At 39.0% G+C, this 18,628-nt stretch overlaps 1 protein-coding gene and 1 long non-coding RNA gene across 2 annotated transcripts in view; one reads left to right on the plus strand and one right to left on the minus strand.

Moving 5' to 3' along the window:
* Nucleotides 1-18,628, minus strand: part of LOC122204920 — a 107,265-nt gene that overhangs the window by 63,600 nt on the left and 25,037 nt on the right. Inside the window, exon 2 of the long non-coding RNA XR_006195843.1 lies at nt 5,037-5,129. This is a non-coding gene — a long non-coding RNA (uncharacterized LOC122204920). The remainder of the gene's footprint in view (nt 1-5,036; nt 5,130-18,628) is intronic.
* Nucleotides 9,290-14,855, plus strand: LOC122204918 (prorelaxin). Its single transcript, XM_042912751.1, has 2 exons — nt 9,290-9,629; nt 14,416-14,855. The coding sequence occupies exons 1-2, from the start codon at nt 9,422-9,424 to the stop codon at nt 14,751-14,753; spliced, it is 546 nt and encodes a 181-aa protein (XP_042768685.1). The 5' UTR covers nt 9,290-9,421; the 3' UTR covers nt 14,754-14,855.

The raw sequence follows: 18,628 nt of genomic DNA on the forward strand, positions 1-18,628 counted from the left end.
GGAGCATAAAATGTCAATTTAAAAGGTACTTAGCTTATATTACAACATTTCCACTATTGGGTGTAACCTGATTGTTGAGTGGGCAAAACGAAATCATGTTTACAAAGTTTCTCAGGAAACTGTAGTCAGTATCCAAGTGTTAACAGCCCAAGCTTTGCAGACTGAGTCTCAGTTTGAACCCTTCACTCCAGTGCTCACCAGACCTGAACATGTAACTGAACTTCTGTTCTTCTATCACTCAATTTTAGTTTGGTGATACTAATATTACTCAGCTCAGAGGTTGCTGAGAGTGATAAAATGAGATAATGCAGACAAAGTATTTGGCAGATAATAGGCATTCAATATTTCCTAATACTACTGTCCTATGTCCAACGCGTATTCCATGTCTGTTGCTGTTTTCACTCTAGTCTATAACTTGATGAGTTCTAATTGACAAAGGACAAGCATACAGCTGACTGCAAGCCCTTCTCTGTTTATCAATTAACTGTATACCCTATTTGTCAGAGAACTGACTATTCATTTTCTATGGACACAATGAACATATTTGAGAAATAAAACTAGAGAAAGTGATTTGGTCGGGGGCTATATTTGATAGGTGCATTTAGATGACACTTCATTAAAAAAAGGAATAAAAATTCAAATAACATTTAGTTATGCATTAAACAAATGATATTTATTGAAAAGAATAAAACTGAAACCAGGGCTGTAGAAAATCCAGAATTATCTGAGTTATCTGGACCTATAGACAAGAAAACCTGAAAGCAGGAAAACAGGGTTTTCAGAGAAAACTGTGCCTTCTAGGGAAGTGGTCCTACGTATTCAAAACAGCTGATTACTGGGTCAGATTCATTCATTCTCTGGAAGCAAGAAAGAAGATACGAAGAAGGTCTCTTCATTCATTGTAATTAAATGAGCAGATATTCTACACACACCAAACAGCAGGAAAAGCACCCTCATCAAAAATCAGTCACTTGTTAGAAACCACTGAATCATAGATGAAGAGAGCTCACAATAATACAGAGGCATAGAACTTGCCCTAGATTTTTCATCAGTTTTCTTCTCCACTAGTCAGCTTAGTTCAGAATGATTCCTTTTGTCAAATGCTTTTGGGCATCACCCTTACTTTTCAAAAAAAAAAAAAAAAGAATCACATCTATCAGTCAATATTAACCAAGAAAAAAAGTAGAATTAAACAAACTTCACTTTATTTATTTTATTTTTACATGAACTAAAATTTTAATAATCACTGATGTGGTCGAGTATATTAATATTTTTGCCAAATACTCTTGTGGCCAGGATGAAATTCCTTTTCAGGACTGTCCTTTCCTTTATTTTTATATATGAAATTTATTGTCAAATTGGTTTCCATACAACACCCAGTGCTCATCCCAAAAGGTGCCCTCCTCAATACCCATCACCCACCCTCCCCACCCTCCCACCCCCCATCAACCCTCACAAACTTCACTATATAAGAAGGGCAATTTGCAATTCTGTTCAACATTGTTTCCATAAAAATAATACTCCTTAAATATCAACAGAATTATATGTATTTCTAAAGCTTTAATATGTCCTCTCTCGCATGCTAATATGTGCTTCAGAATTGTTCGAGAATAGTTAGTAAAGATTATTCTGAGCTGTTTCAAGGTTGGTATATTGAGCCAGATACAAGTAAATATAAAATATAACTTGTTAATCTCTTCAAATATAAGTGACATGTGATGTCCTTGCAAAATACAAGGTTAACACTGAAAATCAAGTTGGAAGGAATAAAGTATGATTATTTGGGCTTAATAGTCATGACTGAACACCTTTGTATTAATTTTTCACATGTTCCATTGCTAAAAGATCAAAGTAGAATAATTACTGTGTTTCTATAAAACACTGGCTGGAACCTCAGACAAATTAGGAAACATATTCCCCTTAGCATACATACATATCTGTTTTCCACCATATTAGCATATCCTTATAATACTGACAGTTCTTTACAACACATTTAAAGTATTGCGTAACCCACTTAAGCTCAAGACTGGTATATTTAGGAATTCTAACTTTATTAATTTCTTCAGGATTGCATAAGTAACAACTTAAATAGCATTATTCCTAAAATGTTTCATCAGAGTCTTTGGGCAGTGGCTACATGGTAGTTTGTCAACTATTCAGCACACTGGAGACAACTAGTGAGCTTAAAAATACTGATGCCTAGTTCCCGCACCGGGATACACTAATTCAATTGTTTTAGCATGCAACATAATATTACTGTTTCTTAAAGGACCCCAGGTGATTCTAATGTGTTGAAATACTAGGGAAACTTTGGGCTGGATTAAAGGTCCAGATTGGGAGTGGGAGCCACGGACCATTGGCTAATCTGAAGGATCAGTCATCTTAATGAAGAAAAGATGCTAGATTAAGGGTAATGGGGAAAAGGGGTGCCCTGGGGTAAGTCTTACACAACTGCCCAGGAGTTTGTAAAAATGTACAGATGAGTCAATGGGGTCCCATTCTATCAAGCCAGTTTGTAAGTACCAAAACCCCCCTCCCCTCCCCTCCCTTCCCCTCCACTCCCCTCCCTCCTTTCTTTCTTTCTTTCATTCTTTCATTCTTTCTTTCCTTCTTTCAAAATCATGCTATCCCAAAGAAGGATGGGAAGGATCACATTGAAAATGCATGTCTTTTAATGCTTCTTTATTTTTGAGAGAGAGAGAGCAGGGGAGGGGTAGAGAGACAGGGAGATGCAGAATCCAAAGCAGGCTCTAGGCTCTGAGCTGTCAGTGCGGAGCCCAATGCGGGGCTCAAACTCCTGAACCGTGAGATCATGACCTGAGCCAAAGTTGGACGCTTAACAGACTGAGCCACCCAAGCGCCCCAAGACTTTAATTTTCCAGTTATTGGGTCAGAGCATCTATGCTCACTAAGATCTATTTTAGGGCAATTGGGTAACTTAGGCAAGGCAACAGTTCCAATGGTTAAAGTGAGACATACCTATTTGTTCTCCATTTCATATGTAGTAACCTCTGAGGATTATAGGGGGTACCATATTAATATGTAGTGGGATCCCCAGGTGTACCAGTAATTTGAGTCCAGTATTATGTCCATTTGGTACCAATCGGTACATTTCAGAAGATGTTAAAATTAACTCAGAACCTGTGCTGTAGAAGTTTAAGAGCCAATAAATATGCTTTTATCTCTTTGCCATTTACATCATTTTAATAAATTTTAGACTTCCAATTGGGTCTAACTGTGGGCCTCAGTTTTTCTTTTTTTTTTTCCTTCCCCTTCCCCTATAGCCAGGTTCATTTGTTTGTTTGTTCATTCATTCCTTCCTTCTCTTTCTTTCTCCCTCTCCCTTTTTTGGTTGGCTACTAAATATAATCTGGTGTCAGGGGGTGTCCTCTCTACCCCACGCTTATTTATAAATATCTTCCCCCAGAGTCTCAAGTATCATCAGGCTCAGTGGTCACCCCCATGGCAATGTTTGCTTTATAGGGTTTAAAGAAGTTTAAATGAACTCCTTTGCTGTGCCACAGGGATGCCACAGGTGTCTTTCCTTGTAACCCTGAGGATCAGGATCTTTGTTGTGACAACAGCATAAGAAGCAGCAGCAGCAGAAGAGGTATTTAAGGATCCTGCTGTGCTGTCTGCTATTGGATATGTGAATCACAAGCCACCTATTGGCTTTCTTTTCTGCATCTCTCTCTCTCTGTACAATTTCTCTCAAAAGTTTTCATCTATTTTCTAAAAAATACAATTTGTTGTCAAGTTAGCTAACATACTGTGTACACAGTGTGCTCTTGGCTTTGGGAGTAGATTCCCATGATTCATCGCTTACATACAACACCCAGTGCTCATCCCAAAAAGTGCCCTCCTTAATGCCTATCACCCATTCTCCCCTCTCCCCTACACCCCTCATCAACCCTCAGTTTGTTCTCAGTATTTAAAATTTTCATATTTCTAACTGCAAAAAGTCATAGCTTTTAGTTTCAGTCTTGATCCAATCACCCATAGTGCAGACCTTCTGAGTGGTTATGGGAAAAGTTCAAAAGACCGGCAGCCGGCCACCCTCTTAGGTAACCATCTTCTCCTCCAGGGAATGTCAGTTAATCTCCCTAGGGTCAAGGTCCACATACAATAAGGTCTTTGGTCTATGGCTCAGATGGAAGCCATCAAGTTCAGTGATTGTCAGATTAGCCCTTTGGCATGCTAGCAATCAGCAACACTAAGCAAAACCCAGGTATGCTGGCTTGGGATTTTGCATTAGGAGGGTGTTGACTTACTTACTCCTCTGGTATTTTGGCAGGAGCTGGTACCAAATGCTGCTTCACCTTTTCTTTTCTCATTAGCACCTGGCCACAGGCCTGCAACTGGGGTGCCATGCTTCATTCTCCCCAGGATGCTGGTCTCCTCCTTTTCCACAAAACTCACAGAAAACCAACTCTGAGCCTGTCCCAGGGGTGCACAGTCACAATATCCACATGGCTGCCCCTAAGCTGTCAGTGATGGTCACCAGGATGCGGTGACCACACTGTTGTAGCTGGACCCTTGGTAAGTGGGCCTCAAGAGATAATTAGTTAAAGTTAGTTTTCTCTGCCTTTACAGGTGGGATGCTCAGAGACCACCTGCCAGACAAACACAGGCCAAACCCAACAACATGTTAAGCTGTGGTATATTGTAAGTTAACAACAATTCTTATCTGGGGGACAAGAGCGTTTTAGGGTTGGAAGAGACGGCAATATTGACAAAGACAAAAAGTGTGTCCAAAACACAAGCATGCAGCAACTGGCGGTTCTGTCTGAGGGGGCCTTTGCCATATCATGATGGAACCAGTCAGTTAGCCAAGAGGAGTTAGTTAAAGCTGACTAGGTGTCCTTGGTCATGAATGGGCCGCCTTGTTCATGATCCAAATGTTTTAATTACCCCCTATTCACCCCATTGGTGAGGGAGGAAATTCTGCCCCAAAGTTACAAGGATGGCCACATACAACATTCAACGCCCAACACCGGACAGCTGAGACTGTCAGTTTATTAGTCACATATACTCACGGCTCAGTGTAGGAGGACACTGCAAGCCACACAAGGCGAAATGGGAGCTGCACTCAGAACACAGTGAACAGCCGGGGGCCACACGAGGCAGGCCTTGTAGTAGCAAGAGGGTGAGATAAAACTGTAGTTACTACGAGAGGATGTGATTGGCTTCTTTGAGTAATGCCATGAGCTGGCAGGAAAATGAAACCTACTACTGAGGGATGTGTAAGAACTGGGCCTGGTTCTCTTGAGGAGAGTTGTTTGGCTAGGAAAGCCAGACTCCGCTGTGGGAGCAGAGTGTGGTGGGGAACTTGTGGTTAGGCCATTTAAGTCTCTCCGTTTCACCAGGTGTCAAGGCAGCATATAAAGTTGGGTCTTAATTTTTTGCCCCAATATATTAATATTTATGGGGATCAATAAAACTAGCATATTTGGGGACCTATTACTGAGTGTCTACTATATGACAAACATGTATCATCAGTGAACAAACCTAAGGTCCCTGTTCACAAGAAGTATGAAGTATACAAAGAGTGGCATAATTCTTTCTCAACATTCGCTTAGCACATGCATTGTGGTTTGAGTAGAAATAAGAAAATATTGAAGTTATTTATCTCTTCTAATCTCTTAGAAAAATTTAGAGATTTCCCAAAGTTTTGCTGATAAGAGAACTTTCTGAAGATCCTAATTTCCCTTCAGTTTTTGTTTCAGTCTTCTTGATAAAGCAGCATAACCTGAAGTGAAAGCATAAATATCTAGAGTAGTCCAAGGATGTCTATGAGACATAGAGTCAGCACTGATTTCTGATCACTACTCTTGAAAAAATACAAAGGTTTACCTCTCCTTCTTCCACAGATCCCAATGAAATGATGGAAGAAACATACAAAACCAGATCTGATGCACTACTTATTATCACGGGAAATGAGGGGGATGGTTTGCTACTGACACATCAGAGAAAACAATGAGAATTTGCTACAAGATAGAAAACTGGTAGAAAAAGATTAATGGTGAAATATAAAAGAGCAGAATCTCATGTCTTTAAAAAACTGAGTTTCTCTTAGAACCACAGGCTGATCCCAACTGGATGGAGTGCAGGCAGGAGACCATGAGCAAGGGAATTCAAGAAGGGGCTGTAGAACTTCAGAGGTTGTCTGCCACCTGGAACAAAGTTCTGTGACACGGAGATCCAACCCAGAGAACAAGGGCAGCACCCGGGAAATTTACAGCCTTGATAGGACAAAGATGCGGTCCCAGACACAAAAGGCAATTCCACAGAAACTGCCCTGGCCCAAGTCCCTTACCACCTCTTCCACAAAATCCCTGGAGGCAGGTCTCCTGCTCCCAGAATCTACAGTCACTGCTTCTTATTAGATGACTGGCTTTTAAGAGGTACAAAGATAATCTGTGGTAAGCCATCTTGTAAAAGCACTCAAATGATTACTTCAGTCTTTAAAATATCTATCTCAAGTGCTACTAATATGTGCCTAAAACCCTCATGAGAAACTAATGAATGCAATCTTCATTTGTTTCTCATATAAAAATGTACTCTGCTTACACATATACTTATCAATTAGGATTGTGTTCTCTGTGAATAACAGAAGACCCTGCAACAGTGGCTTTAAACGTAAGCCTAGGGAATCACTCGTTTAGATGTGAATGAGGGTAGCAGGCTCTTCCCTTTCTGGTCAGCTATGCTTAGCATGCAAGCCTTCCTCCTTCTGCTGCTGAAACTCATGGTCCCAAGATGGCCGCTGCGCCTCTGGATCTCAATGTCCACTTTAGGACAAGAAAGGAACAAAAAAAGGCTTAGTGTCTGGATCAGAAAAGCAAAGCCTTTGCCAGAAACTTCCACTGCTTGCGTATGACTGTACTGACCAGAACTGTGTCACATGGACCCTGTTACCTACAAGAGACATCTGGAAACCATTTCTACAACTCAACAACCTCAAGAATCGATCTATAGTTCCGTTTACCGCTTTGTACCTACAATTAAAGGCATTCATGAGTATCTATTAACCTTCACCATGCAGACTAATTCCAACTGAAGCTGGCTGCAGGAGAACCAGAGAAAGGGGGCTTTGGAATCCAGAAGACATGGGCAGGAATCCAGCTCCAGCACTTACCAGATGTGTGTATGGCATACATTTGATTTTTCTCTTTTGAAAGGTTTCTTTGGGCTTTCTTGTTTTTTAACAACATGAAAGAAATGCCTTTTAGCCATGCCTACAAAGCCTGTGAATCCCACTGTTGTCTGTTACTCTTCACAGTAGAGTAAGCCCCCATCTGGCATGTGCGCTAGACAAACTTGTACAAGTTACATGACTACTCTCAACTTGCTTCCTCTCCCTGTAAAACGGGAGAATGGCCCTTTCACTGGATAACTGCAAGGACTCTACAAGACGACACAGATAAAGTAAAAATGCCCCTGATGACTGAAAGAAAACCAGCCTCAAAGCAGGCTAGTAAATCCTTTTATCTGTTGTTTTACTGAAGATGAGAGCCAAGGATACAGGTTTTCAGATTACTCTGTGGAACTGCCCCAAGTTTATTAGATACAGGGGACTCTACATGCAAAAGAAGAAAGGGTGTGCGTGCTTGCAAGCAGTTCTCCAAGTCACAAGGACAAAGACAAGTCACAAGGTAGAATTTGTTATGGTTGTAACAATTAAGGTTTTTTGACTTCCACAGAGACATGTGAAAGACCCTTAGGTCATCTTTATACATGTTTCTATCATATCTGATTGTTTAAAAATTTTGCTTGCATGCCTTTGCTTAACTGGTTTTCTGGCTCTTCCTGTATTTAATTGTTCCTTGAGGTCATCTGAGATGGTCACAGGAAGCTGGTATCAGTCACCTACTACATTTTTAATGCACTCCACCCCCTCCAAAGCTACCCTCCCCCCCAGAAATTTACATTTTACACAAGCAATTACTTTGGAGGGCAGCCTTGCAAATGGATTATTTTTTGCAATGATTGTGAACCCACAAAAAAACCTTCAAACCTCAGTTTTGAGAAGCCTCTCCCAAACTGCTTGTTTTAGCAAAAACCCATGTAAAAGCACTACCTCTGACCATCTCATAGCTTTGGTCAGGGCTGGTGTGTGTGTGTGTGTGTGTGCGTGTGTGTGTGTGTGTGTGTGTGTGTTTCATTACACAATGCTTAGCATTTGATCAATGCCAAGTGGGTCCTGTTGAAATTAGCAGCAACCTAGAAATGAGAAATATTCTATCCCATAGCTGTATCTGTAACTGATTGTTATTACTTTAACCCAAAGCTACCCTAACTTCCCCCATGTCTCTAGTTTACCTGGTGGAACTGAGGTAATCTGAATACATTATGAACACAAGGAAATAAATTATTGAAAAAAAGAACCTATTTACACTTAAAAGTTACTGTCCATCTAGAAAGATTATTTAATGAGCATATTATCTCAAACTGTTAAATTAGAAGCTCACTAAATACAGTAAACATAAAATACAGTAAAAAAATAGACATGATTTCTGTGCTGTAACCTATATTATCAAAATATTCTTTCTAGAATTGTGGCATTTTTTTGTTTCTGTGTGTGTGTGTGTGTGTGTGTGTGTGTGTGTGTTCTCCAGTCTCTAGGGATATAGAAACAATACAATCTGAAATTAAAATATTCAAGTAACTGGTTACAATTAGACTATCTCCCAGAAGAGTCAAGGAAAGTCAGTAGAGAAAGTGCACTGTAAACTTAAGATATCATACAAATTTAAAGTGATGCATTGATAATTTTAATGTTTTTAACCAGGATTTTTAAAAAAGTCATCAGATATCTCTTTTGTTAGTAATTTATCCATTCATTCATTGTATTTTTAATGACTGATATACCAGACACTATTCTAATGAACTTATTTAGATTAGGTTATACAACAAATGGTCATGCTGGAAAACTCTGAACTATGAGAGTATAGGTGATTTCAATTTTATTTTTCTTGATATAATTTAGTGTAAGGGCCATGCATAACTTTATGATAAAGAAAAGTTTAAATCTTCACTAACTTTAGCTAAAGTATGTGAAATACTTTAAAGGTAAGAAAAGAAAAATATATACAGCTGCAAAAGATCCAAGAACAGAAAGATGGGCAAGCGGAGGAAAGTTGGGGAGGGTGAACGGAGGGCGGGTGGGGTGGGATAGGGGGTGGGGGTTTGGGAGGAGTGAAAGGGGGAAGTCCAAGGAGGTGGGTGGGGAAAAGGGTGGGGCTTGGACCACTGACTCAGGTCTAAGTGGTCACCCAAGGGTTATAAAAGCTTGGTTGAACCTGGCCAGGAAAGCAGCCCCAAAGTCCAGCATTGGAACACAGGCAGAGACCGGTAGGCGTCAGCGGCTGCAGGCTCTAGCGGAAAGCAAACGCCCAGGGCAGCAGCTTTCTGGTCCAAGATGCTGCGCCTGTTCTTATCCCACCTGCTGGGAGTCTGGCTGCTACTGAGCCTACGTGCCAGAGAGATCCCAGCCCAGCAGGAGGAAGTGTTAAAGGCATGCGGCCGGGAGTTTGTCCGACTACAAATCCGGATCTGCGGCTCATCGTCCTTGGGAAGAAAGAGTCAGCAACACCGGGAACCTCGGCAGGCACCCGCCGCACTCCCAGGTGAGCGCTCCGGCCCCCGCCGCTCCCCACTTCCCATTGGCTGTGTTCGGAGGCGCACCCGCGCTGGGCGGCTCCAGACCGCGCTGGCTTCCCGCGCTTAGCCCTGACTCCGAGGTTGCTGATGCCTAAAAGTTTGGAATTTTCTCTTGCAATGTGCTTTTCTAGTGAGGTCGCACCCGGGATCTCACCAGAGGAAGTGAAAGCATCGGGCACAGCAGAGGCCTTTCCTGAGAGGCACTTGGTGCCCTTCAACTCCTGGCAGTCAGGATGATCGGGATGGGGACGAGGGGGAGCCACAGAGGTGGTTCTGTCGCCCAAAGACCCGCTGGAGGTGGGGGCGCACCTGGGTTGGACACCACAGTCAAGTCCGCAGGGCACAGAGCAGACGGTCGTGTGCGCTGGTTTGAGTGCCAAAGTGCATGGGACCGAACTCGGAGACCACTGCTAGGATCCTGGAGTGGTAAATATGAAGGGTTTTCTTAACAACTCTCCTCCTTTGCAAAAAATCTGGACTGTGGCCCACACCATCGAAAATCTCTTTTAATTTTATTTTTATTTGTAAATTTCATTGAAGGGGAGAGCCTAGCCTCCCACCCTCTTTGCAATGGGCCTTGAAGTTCATTTGCGAGAGAAGGGATTGAAGAGAAAGAAAAAGGCCTGATCCCCTACAGGAGAAAACCTGACCCCTCAGAATTGAGTACAGCTCAAATCTGGAATGGTTTAAAACAAACAAAAAAAAAAAAAAAAAAACAAAAAACTTTGTTAGTAATACTATTTAGAGAGATAAAATGGAACCTAAGTTTAAGTAGCAATACAAACTTTCACATCTAATCAGTGTAATGGGTTATATTAAATTCAGAAAAGGCAAGCTCAATTATGAATAGTGTTTTATGTTTAAAACATGTATGCAATTTATGATAAATCACAACTATATTTTTTATAGGCTACATAATATATCCTATATTTAAGTGACCTTCACGTAAAATCATTGTGCACACTAAGCACGTTTACTTCTCTTTTATGGGATTTAAAGTACGATTATAAAGCTATTTACTTTATTTTTCTATACTGTTGGTCAGAGACTGATTTATTTAATGCAAGTTTTTACCTAATGCTTATATTCTACACTACAGAGTTTAGAAATTTACTCATTCAAAGTCGGCAAGACCAGACTGCATTGTGTTTCCTTTGTTAATTCACTTTTTCTCAGTAAATAATATGCTCATATTAAAGACTGAAACATACACATAAATACAATAAAAAAATAAAAAACACAGATACTAAAGACTCTGAAAAAATACGTGAATTTAATGAGAAAATGAAAACATCTACATTAAATGAGAAACTGACAGGCACTGTTAATGAGAAATGTATGGGCACCTGCCTGGCTCAGTGGGTAGAGCATGTGACTCTTATCTTGGAGTTGTATGTTTGAGACCCACCTTGGTGAATTTAAAAAATTTTTATAGTATTTTATGTCACAAATCTACTATATATATTTAACCATTCTTAGTGGACATTTAGGTTGTTTCCAAATTGTTACTTAAACACGATTTTCTGAGCACATTTAAATATAGCTATTTGGCCAAATTTCTGTTTCTGTAGCAGAGTATTGCGATTTTAAAGTTTTTTAAAAGGACTGTCTTCATTGCTACCCAGTACATAATTTAACTGGAAATAAACTAACAAAATATTGCCTGCAAGTGAAGATCAAGAAAAATGCTTAAATTACTAGGTAAGAATCATTTTGGAAGTATATATCAATCAAAATAACTTGTGATTCATGAGCTTATAAAACCTCTATTGTTAGTTTTTGTTTTGTATTATTGTTAGCTAGCCATTTTTTTTTTACCAGAGTGTATGCAGAAATAACACTCATTGCACCCCTTTAAAAAATAAGAGATATTTTTAACTAAAAGAGGTCTATGTTAGTAATTTTAGTTCAAAACACAGTAATTAAGAGGGCCCCTGGGTGGCTCAGTTGGTTAGGCATCTGACTTTGGCTCAGGTCATGATCTTGCTGTTTGTGAGTTCGAACCCCATATCAGGCTCTGTGCTGACAGCTCAGAGCCTGGAGCCTGCTTCAGATTCCGTGTCCCCCTCTCTCTCTGTCCCTCTCCTGCTTGTGCTCTGTCTCTCTCTCTCTCTCAAAAATAAATAAACAGTAAAAAAAGAGAGAGAGATGTTTATATGAATTCAGGTTGATTAGAATATTATCTTTTATTTACACTTGAGAAGGTAAAGCTGTTGATTGGAAAATGTTTCAAAATAAGTTTAAAAAATAATTTTAATAAATGAGTGCAATCAGGCAAAAGTAGACAAGTGGAACTACATCATACTAAAAAGCTTCTTCAGAGCAAAGGAAATAATCAGAGTAAAAAGGTAGTTTATGGATTAGGAGAAAGTATTTGCAAATCATATATCTGGAAGGGTTTAATTTCCGACATATATAAGGAACTCCTACAGCTCAATAGCAAAAAAGGTAATAATCCAATTACAAAATGGACTGAAGACATGAACAGACATTTTTGGCACAGGAGACATACAAGGGCCAACAGTTATAAGAAAAAAGCTCTATATCACTATCATCAGGGAGATGGAGATCAAAACAACAATGGTATCACTTCACAGCTGTCAGGATAGCTATTATCAAAAAAAAAGACAAGAATTGTTGAGGATGTGGAAATACTAGTACCTTTGTATACTGCTGGTGGGAAAGCAAAGCAAAATGGTGCAAGCACTGTGGGAAACACTGGGGAGATGCCTCAAAAAACAACAACACAAAAGAATTCCCATATGATCCAGCAACTCCACTTCGGCATATTCATCTAAAACAAATGAAATCCAAATTTTGAAGAGATGTTACCACTCCCACATGCATTGCTCACAATAGTCAAGATGTGAAAAAGAATGCCCAAAAACACAGCCTATGAATAAACACAGCAGAAACTACAATTGTTTTGCCTAATTCATTAACTGGCATTAAGTATATGGAAAGTTACTAAAGTTACTATTAGTTTTTCTCTGCATTCAATAAGGCCCCAACTAGAGAAGGTTTAAGTTTGAGCAAGGACAGTTTTATGGGGAGATTGAATTAAACTTGGGGTATCTTACTGAAGGAAAATGCAAAAACTTCTGACTACCAAAGAAATGGTACAAATTCTCATCTGTCAGGTTTAGAACATGAATGAGAACGAGCATCAGAAGGAAAGATAAAATACTAGAGTTTGTTTTCTTTCACTTGAAAACTCCCAACTATTGAAGTTTGTTACTGGCTGAAAGGAGAGCATGGAGACCCTTGCTAAAGAACTCACAGGAAAGGGGCCAGCCCCAGAGCATTCATGCCTGCCTGGGTGAGGGGGTGTGATTTCCTCTGATCAATAGTCATCAATGGTTACCCAGAAATCTACAGTCCATTGTTTAGATTTATATATCTTGGCTTCATTGTTTCCACTGTTTCAAGAGCCACACTTTATTAGTAAGCTGAAAAGGACAGTTGGCTGTCCATGAAGAACAGCAAGAACTGATACAGGTTTATACTATAATTTAAACTTCATCTGTGTTTCTAATGTTTCTGGTGCTAAAACTCTCAAAGTTGTGTACATGGAATACGTAAGGTTAGGAGAGAGTCTACATGACCGAGAGTTTTTTGAGAGCAGGAAATATGTTTCCTTTTTATTATATCTCTTACCTGGCAGTGCCAGAGACATGGAAACAGTCAATGCAGGTTCAACTGATCTAAGAAGAAAGATACCAGGGGCTCCCGGGTGGCTCAGTCGGTTAAGTGTCCGACTTCGGCTCAGGTCATGATCTCACAGTTCATGAGTTTGAGCCCCGTGTCGGGCTCTGTGCTGACCGCTCGGAGCCTGGAGCCTGCTTCGGATTCTGTGTCTCCCTCTCTCTCTGCCCCTCCTCCACTCGCTCGCTCGCGTGCTCTCTCTCAAAAATAAATAAACATTTTTTAAAAATAAAAATTAAAAAAAAGGAAGACATCAGCTAGTTCCTGCAGGTTCCCAGTCCAAGTTCCAACCTTCTTATTTGCCCATCCTGGGATGTGTTTAAGAACAGACTCCCTTAACATGCAGAACTTGCGTGATCCACAACACTGGAACAAAAGTCATACAAAGTACATTAGTTAGTACACGCAGCACAACAGATACCAATCTCTTCTTAAAGTCACTGGTATTTTGGTCACTGTTCTTTTAGCCCATTTCTCTAGTAAATGTAAAATACTACTGATTTGGAGTAAATACTCTGGAGAAAAGAAATTGTTAAATAGATGTATGAGGGATGTCAGAGACCAATATCTCTTTTTAGATCAGAGGAGCTGAAAATTCTGCCTTTTTAACTTTATCCTGAGGCACTAATCTGCCACCATGGAAGGTTTGAGAGGATTAAGTCAGAATTAAGTCAGAAGTTAGTAACAGAAAAAAATTAGTCAGGTAAGAAAAATTAATCTGGAGTCAAACTGAGTGTTTTCTTCGATGACCAAGATGACTTCAGAAATGTCAGAAGGAGTCAAAGACTATGATGAAAGCATTAAGGGGACATGAAGAAAGACAGACACGAGGTCTGCGGAGTAAAGCAGAATCTTAGTAATGCTGTAGTAATTTAAGCTGCCCAACTATAATCCGCTAAATTGTTTAATCAGGATACTTGTTAACTCTGTTTTGATGTTTAATTCTATTAAGACAATACGTTCTTTCATGTCTCTGCAAAATTTTTTTTTTCTGATGTTCCTTGAGTATTTTTCTCTACCCCCTCCTTTTTTTTTTTTTTAATTTAGAAATCGTGTCCTCCTCCATCACCAGTGGTGCAGAAGCATTGAATGGGATGTTGGAATACGTTCCTGATTTGCCACAAGAGCTGAAGGCAACACTGTCTGAGAGGGAGCCATCATTCAGAGAACTACAACCTTCATTGAAGGATTCTAATCTTAACTTGGAAGAAGTGGAGAAAAGTATTCTTGGTAGACAAAATGAAGCTGAAGACCAAAGTCTTTCACAATTAGGAAGATCAAGGTTAGATGCACATTCTCGAATAAAGAGATCAAACTATATAAGATACAGTGACAGGTGTTGTAACGTAGGTTGTACCAGGAAAGAGCTTACTGATTTATGCTGAGATGAAAGTATTGTGTATTTCATCCAGTGTTCACATGTATTCCTGACACATTCACTGATGGTTCTGTCACCCCACTGATTATTAAAATATGAGAAATCATTATTTTGTGTTTGGGTTTTTCATTTGGTGTGTAACAAAATATTCCTTGAATTGTTATAGTTTGTGTTAATAATAACTTTTTATTCCAAAAAATATTTTTGCCTTTTAAATTAATGGTAATTAAATTGGGTTATTGCCTTTTTAATACTGTTAACTTAAAATGACATAATCTTTATCATTTTAAACACATATAATAACTTAAAAAAATTTTAATAGATAACTTAGCAAAAACTTATGCTTTGCATTAGTGAATAAGGATAAGCCTATTTTTAAAATTTGTATTTGATAAATTATAATCTGTCACCCACTCTTTCTCCTCTAGACCTAATGTCCAAATGTTATTTCACTACTTAATATTAAACAAATTATTTTAATAGCAAAAGAAATAAAAATAAAAAATAACTTATACAGTGCCTAACACCAGGTACACAAAAAGGACCAAAATGTTTTTAGTGATTTTAAACTCAAATCAGATATACAGAGTCACAAAACTTGGACTTTTCTTATAGGTTTTAAAAGATGTTTGTGTCTTCTTGAACTATTAATTGCAAACAATCAGATTGGATACTAAATCCATTTAATTTAGTTGGATTTTTCAAACTAGGGTTCTTCTAATGTTACCATCTAAGACATTAAAAGTAAATTATTTTTTAAGAAGAAAAATGAACAGATATATAGAAGAGAGTGAACAACTGAGTGTCATATATTACAGCAGAACTGTTTAACAAGGGAACAAGCTTTCTGTTCACTGAGAATTTACAAGCCATTTCTATAACAAAATAACTGTGAAATGATATGAAAACTTGTTAGAATAGTAAGTTAACAAATATCTTAGTATTTAGCCAGTTCCTTTGACTTACACACACATACAGTTTTAGGTAGCATTTATAGAAAAGTACACTTAAATAGCAAGTTAATCTCTATCAAATATCTGTAAACAGAATTTAAAAATTTCTCCCAAATTTTAAATCTCCATAATGGTTCACCATAATGAGGCCTTTAAGGTTTATTAAGTCCTAACCAAGGCCACCTTGTAAAACTTCATAAACAGCTGCAGAACCTCAGAGGCTATAAGCCATCTTGGACAAAGCCAGGAAGAATGCTATCTGAAATGGGAAGTCCTTCAAAGGAGAATAACGGCAGTACCCAGGAAACTTACAGCCCCAACACATGAAGAGGCATTCTTAGATACAGAAGGTATCTCCCAAGACCCTGTCCTGGCCTGCATCCCTGATATGTACCTCCATAAAAGCCCTCAAGGCAGGGTTCCTGGTCTCAGAATCTGCATTCACTACCTCTGATGATACGACCACACTTTAAGTGGTACAGTCTATAGTGAACCAGCTACTATATACATTCAAATAATCAGTTAACAGCTTCAAGATATCTAATTCTCATGTTACCAAAGTTCTCCTAAAACCCTCATGCAAAACTAATGGTTGTATGCTTAATTTATTTCTCACATGAAAGTTTTTTCATAGTATTCTCTAATAATTGTATTTCTATGGTGTTGGTTGTGATCTCTCCTTTTTCATTCATGATTTTATCTATTTGGGTCTTCTCTCTTTTCCTTTTGAGAAGTCTGGGTAGGGGTTTGTCAATTTTTTTTTATTCTTTCAAAAAAACAGCTCTTAAACTTATTGATCTGTTTTTTTGGATTCTGTATCATTTTTTTCCACGCTAATCTTTATTATTTCCCTTCTTCTGCTGGCTTTGGGCTTTATTTGTTGCTCCTTTTTTTTTTTTTTTTTTTTAACGTTTATTTATTTTTGGGACAGAGAGAGACAGAGCATGAACGGGGGAGGGGCAGAGAGAGAGGGAGACACAGAATCTGAAGCAGGCTCCAGGCTCTGAGCCATCAGCCCAGAGCCCGACGCGGGGCTCGAACTCACGAACCGCGAGATCATGACCTGAGCCGAAGTCGGACGCTCAACCGACTGAGCCACCCAGGCGCCTCTTGTTGCTCATTTTCTATCTCCTTTAGGTTAGATTGTGTATTTGGGACCTTTCTTGCTTCTTGAGACAGGCCTGAAATGCAATGCATTTTCCTCTTAGGACTGCCAACGCTGCATCCCAAAGTGTTTGGACTGTCCTGTTTGCATTTTCATTTGCTTCCAGGTATTTTTTTAATTTTTCTTCAATTTCTTGGTTAACCCATTCATTCTTTAGTAGGATGTTCTTTAACCTACATGTATTTGGGGGCATTCCAAATTTTTTCTTGTGGTTAATTTCAAGTTTCATCGCATTGTGATCTGAAAATATGCATGGTATGATCTCAATACTTTCATACTTATCAAGGGCTGTTTTGTGACCCAGTGTGTGATCTATTTTAGAGAATGTTCCATGTGCACTCAAGAAGAATGTGTATTCTGCTGCGTTAGGGTGAAATGTTCTGAATATATCTGTTAAGTCCATGTGGTACAATGTGTCATTCAGAGCCATTGTTTCCTTATTGATTTTCTGCTTAGACGATCTGTCCATTGTTATAAGTGGAGTATTAAAGTCTCCTACGATTACTGTCTTATTATCAGTAAGTTTTCCTTATATTTGTGATTAACTGATTTATATATCTGGGTTCTTCCACATTGGGGGCATAAACATATATAATTGTTAGCTCTTCTTCATGGATAGACCCTTTAATTACATAATGCCCTTCCTTATCTCTTGTTACAGTCTTTGTTTTAAAGACTAGTTTGTCTGATATAAATATGGCTACTCCGGCTTTCTCTTGACATCCATTAGCATGATAGATGCTTCTCAGTCCTCTCACTTTCAATCTGCAGGTGTCTTCAGGTCTAAAATGAGTCTTTTGTAGGCAGCATATAAATGGATCTTGGTTTTGTTTTTGTTTTTGTTTTTGATCCATTCTGATACCCTATGTATTTTGATTGGGGCATTTAGTCAATTTACATTCAGAGTGATTACTCAAAGATATGGATTTAGTGCCATTGTGTTATCTGTAGGTTTCCTGTTCTTTGTGATGTTCTCTGGTCCTTTGTAGTCTTTAGTGCTTTCCACTCACAGAGTCCCCCTTAGGATCTCTTGCAGGGCTGGTTGAGTGGTCACAAACTTCTTTAGTTTTTGTTTGTCTGGGAAAGTCTTTATCTCTCCTTCTATTCTGAATGAGAGTCTTGCTGGATAAAGGATTCTTGGATGCATATTTTTCCTATTCAACACATTGAATATTTCCTGACACTCCCTTGTGGCCTGCCAAGTTTCAGTGGACAGGTCTGCTACTAACCTTATGTGTCTACCATTGTAGGTTAAGGACCTTTTTCCCCTACCTGCTTTCAGAATTCTCTCTTTATCTTTGTATTTTCTCAGTTTCAGTTGCAGTGTTGACCGGTCTTTGTTGATTTTAAAGGGAGTTCTCTGTGCCTCTTGGACTTGGATACCTACTTCCTTCCCCAGATTAGGGAAGCTCTCAACTATAATTTGTTCAAATAAACCTTCTTTCCCTTTCACTCTTCTTCTTCTCCTATGATATGGGTATTTTTTTGTTTCATGGAATCACTTAGTTCTCTAATTCTCCCTTCATTATCTAGTAAATTCCTTTTCCTCTATTTTTCAGCTTCATTATTTTCCATAATTTTATCTTCCATTTCACCTATTCTCTCCTATGCTTCTTCCATCCTCATTGTCACTGTATCTAGTTTATTTTGCATCTCAGTTATAGCATTTTTATATTAGTTCTAGTTCTAGGTCTTTGATCTTTGCAGCAAGAGCTTCTCTGGTGTCTTCTATGCTTTTTTCAAGCCCAGCTATTAGTTTTATGT

The sequence above is a fragment of the Panthera leo genome, chromosome D4 (genome assembly GCF_018350215.1).
Source record: "Panthera leo isolate Ple1 chromosome D4, P.leo_Ple1_pat1.1, whole genome shotgun sequence".
Taxonomy (NCBI): Eukaryota; Metazoa; Chordata; class Mammalia; order Carnivora; family Felidae; genus Panthera; species Panthera leo.

Excerpts from the sequence above, each read along its gene's own strand:
- LOC122204918 (XM_042912751.1), top strand. The coding sequence starts at position 9,422 with ATGCTGCGCCTGTTCTTATCCCACCTGCTGGGAGTCTGGCTGCTACTG. Across the intron at positions 9,630-14,415 it reads GGCACCCGCCGCACTCCCAG|AAATCGTGTCCTCCTCCATC; the intron begins GTGAGCGCTCCG and ends TTTTTAATTTAG.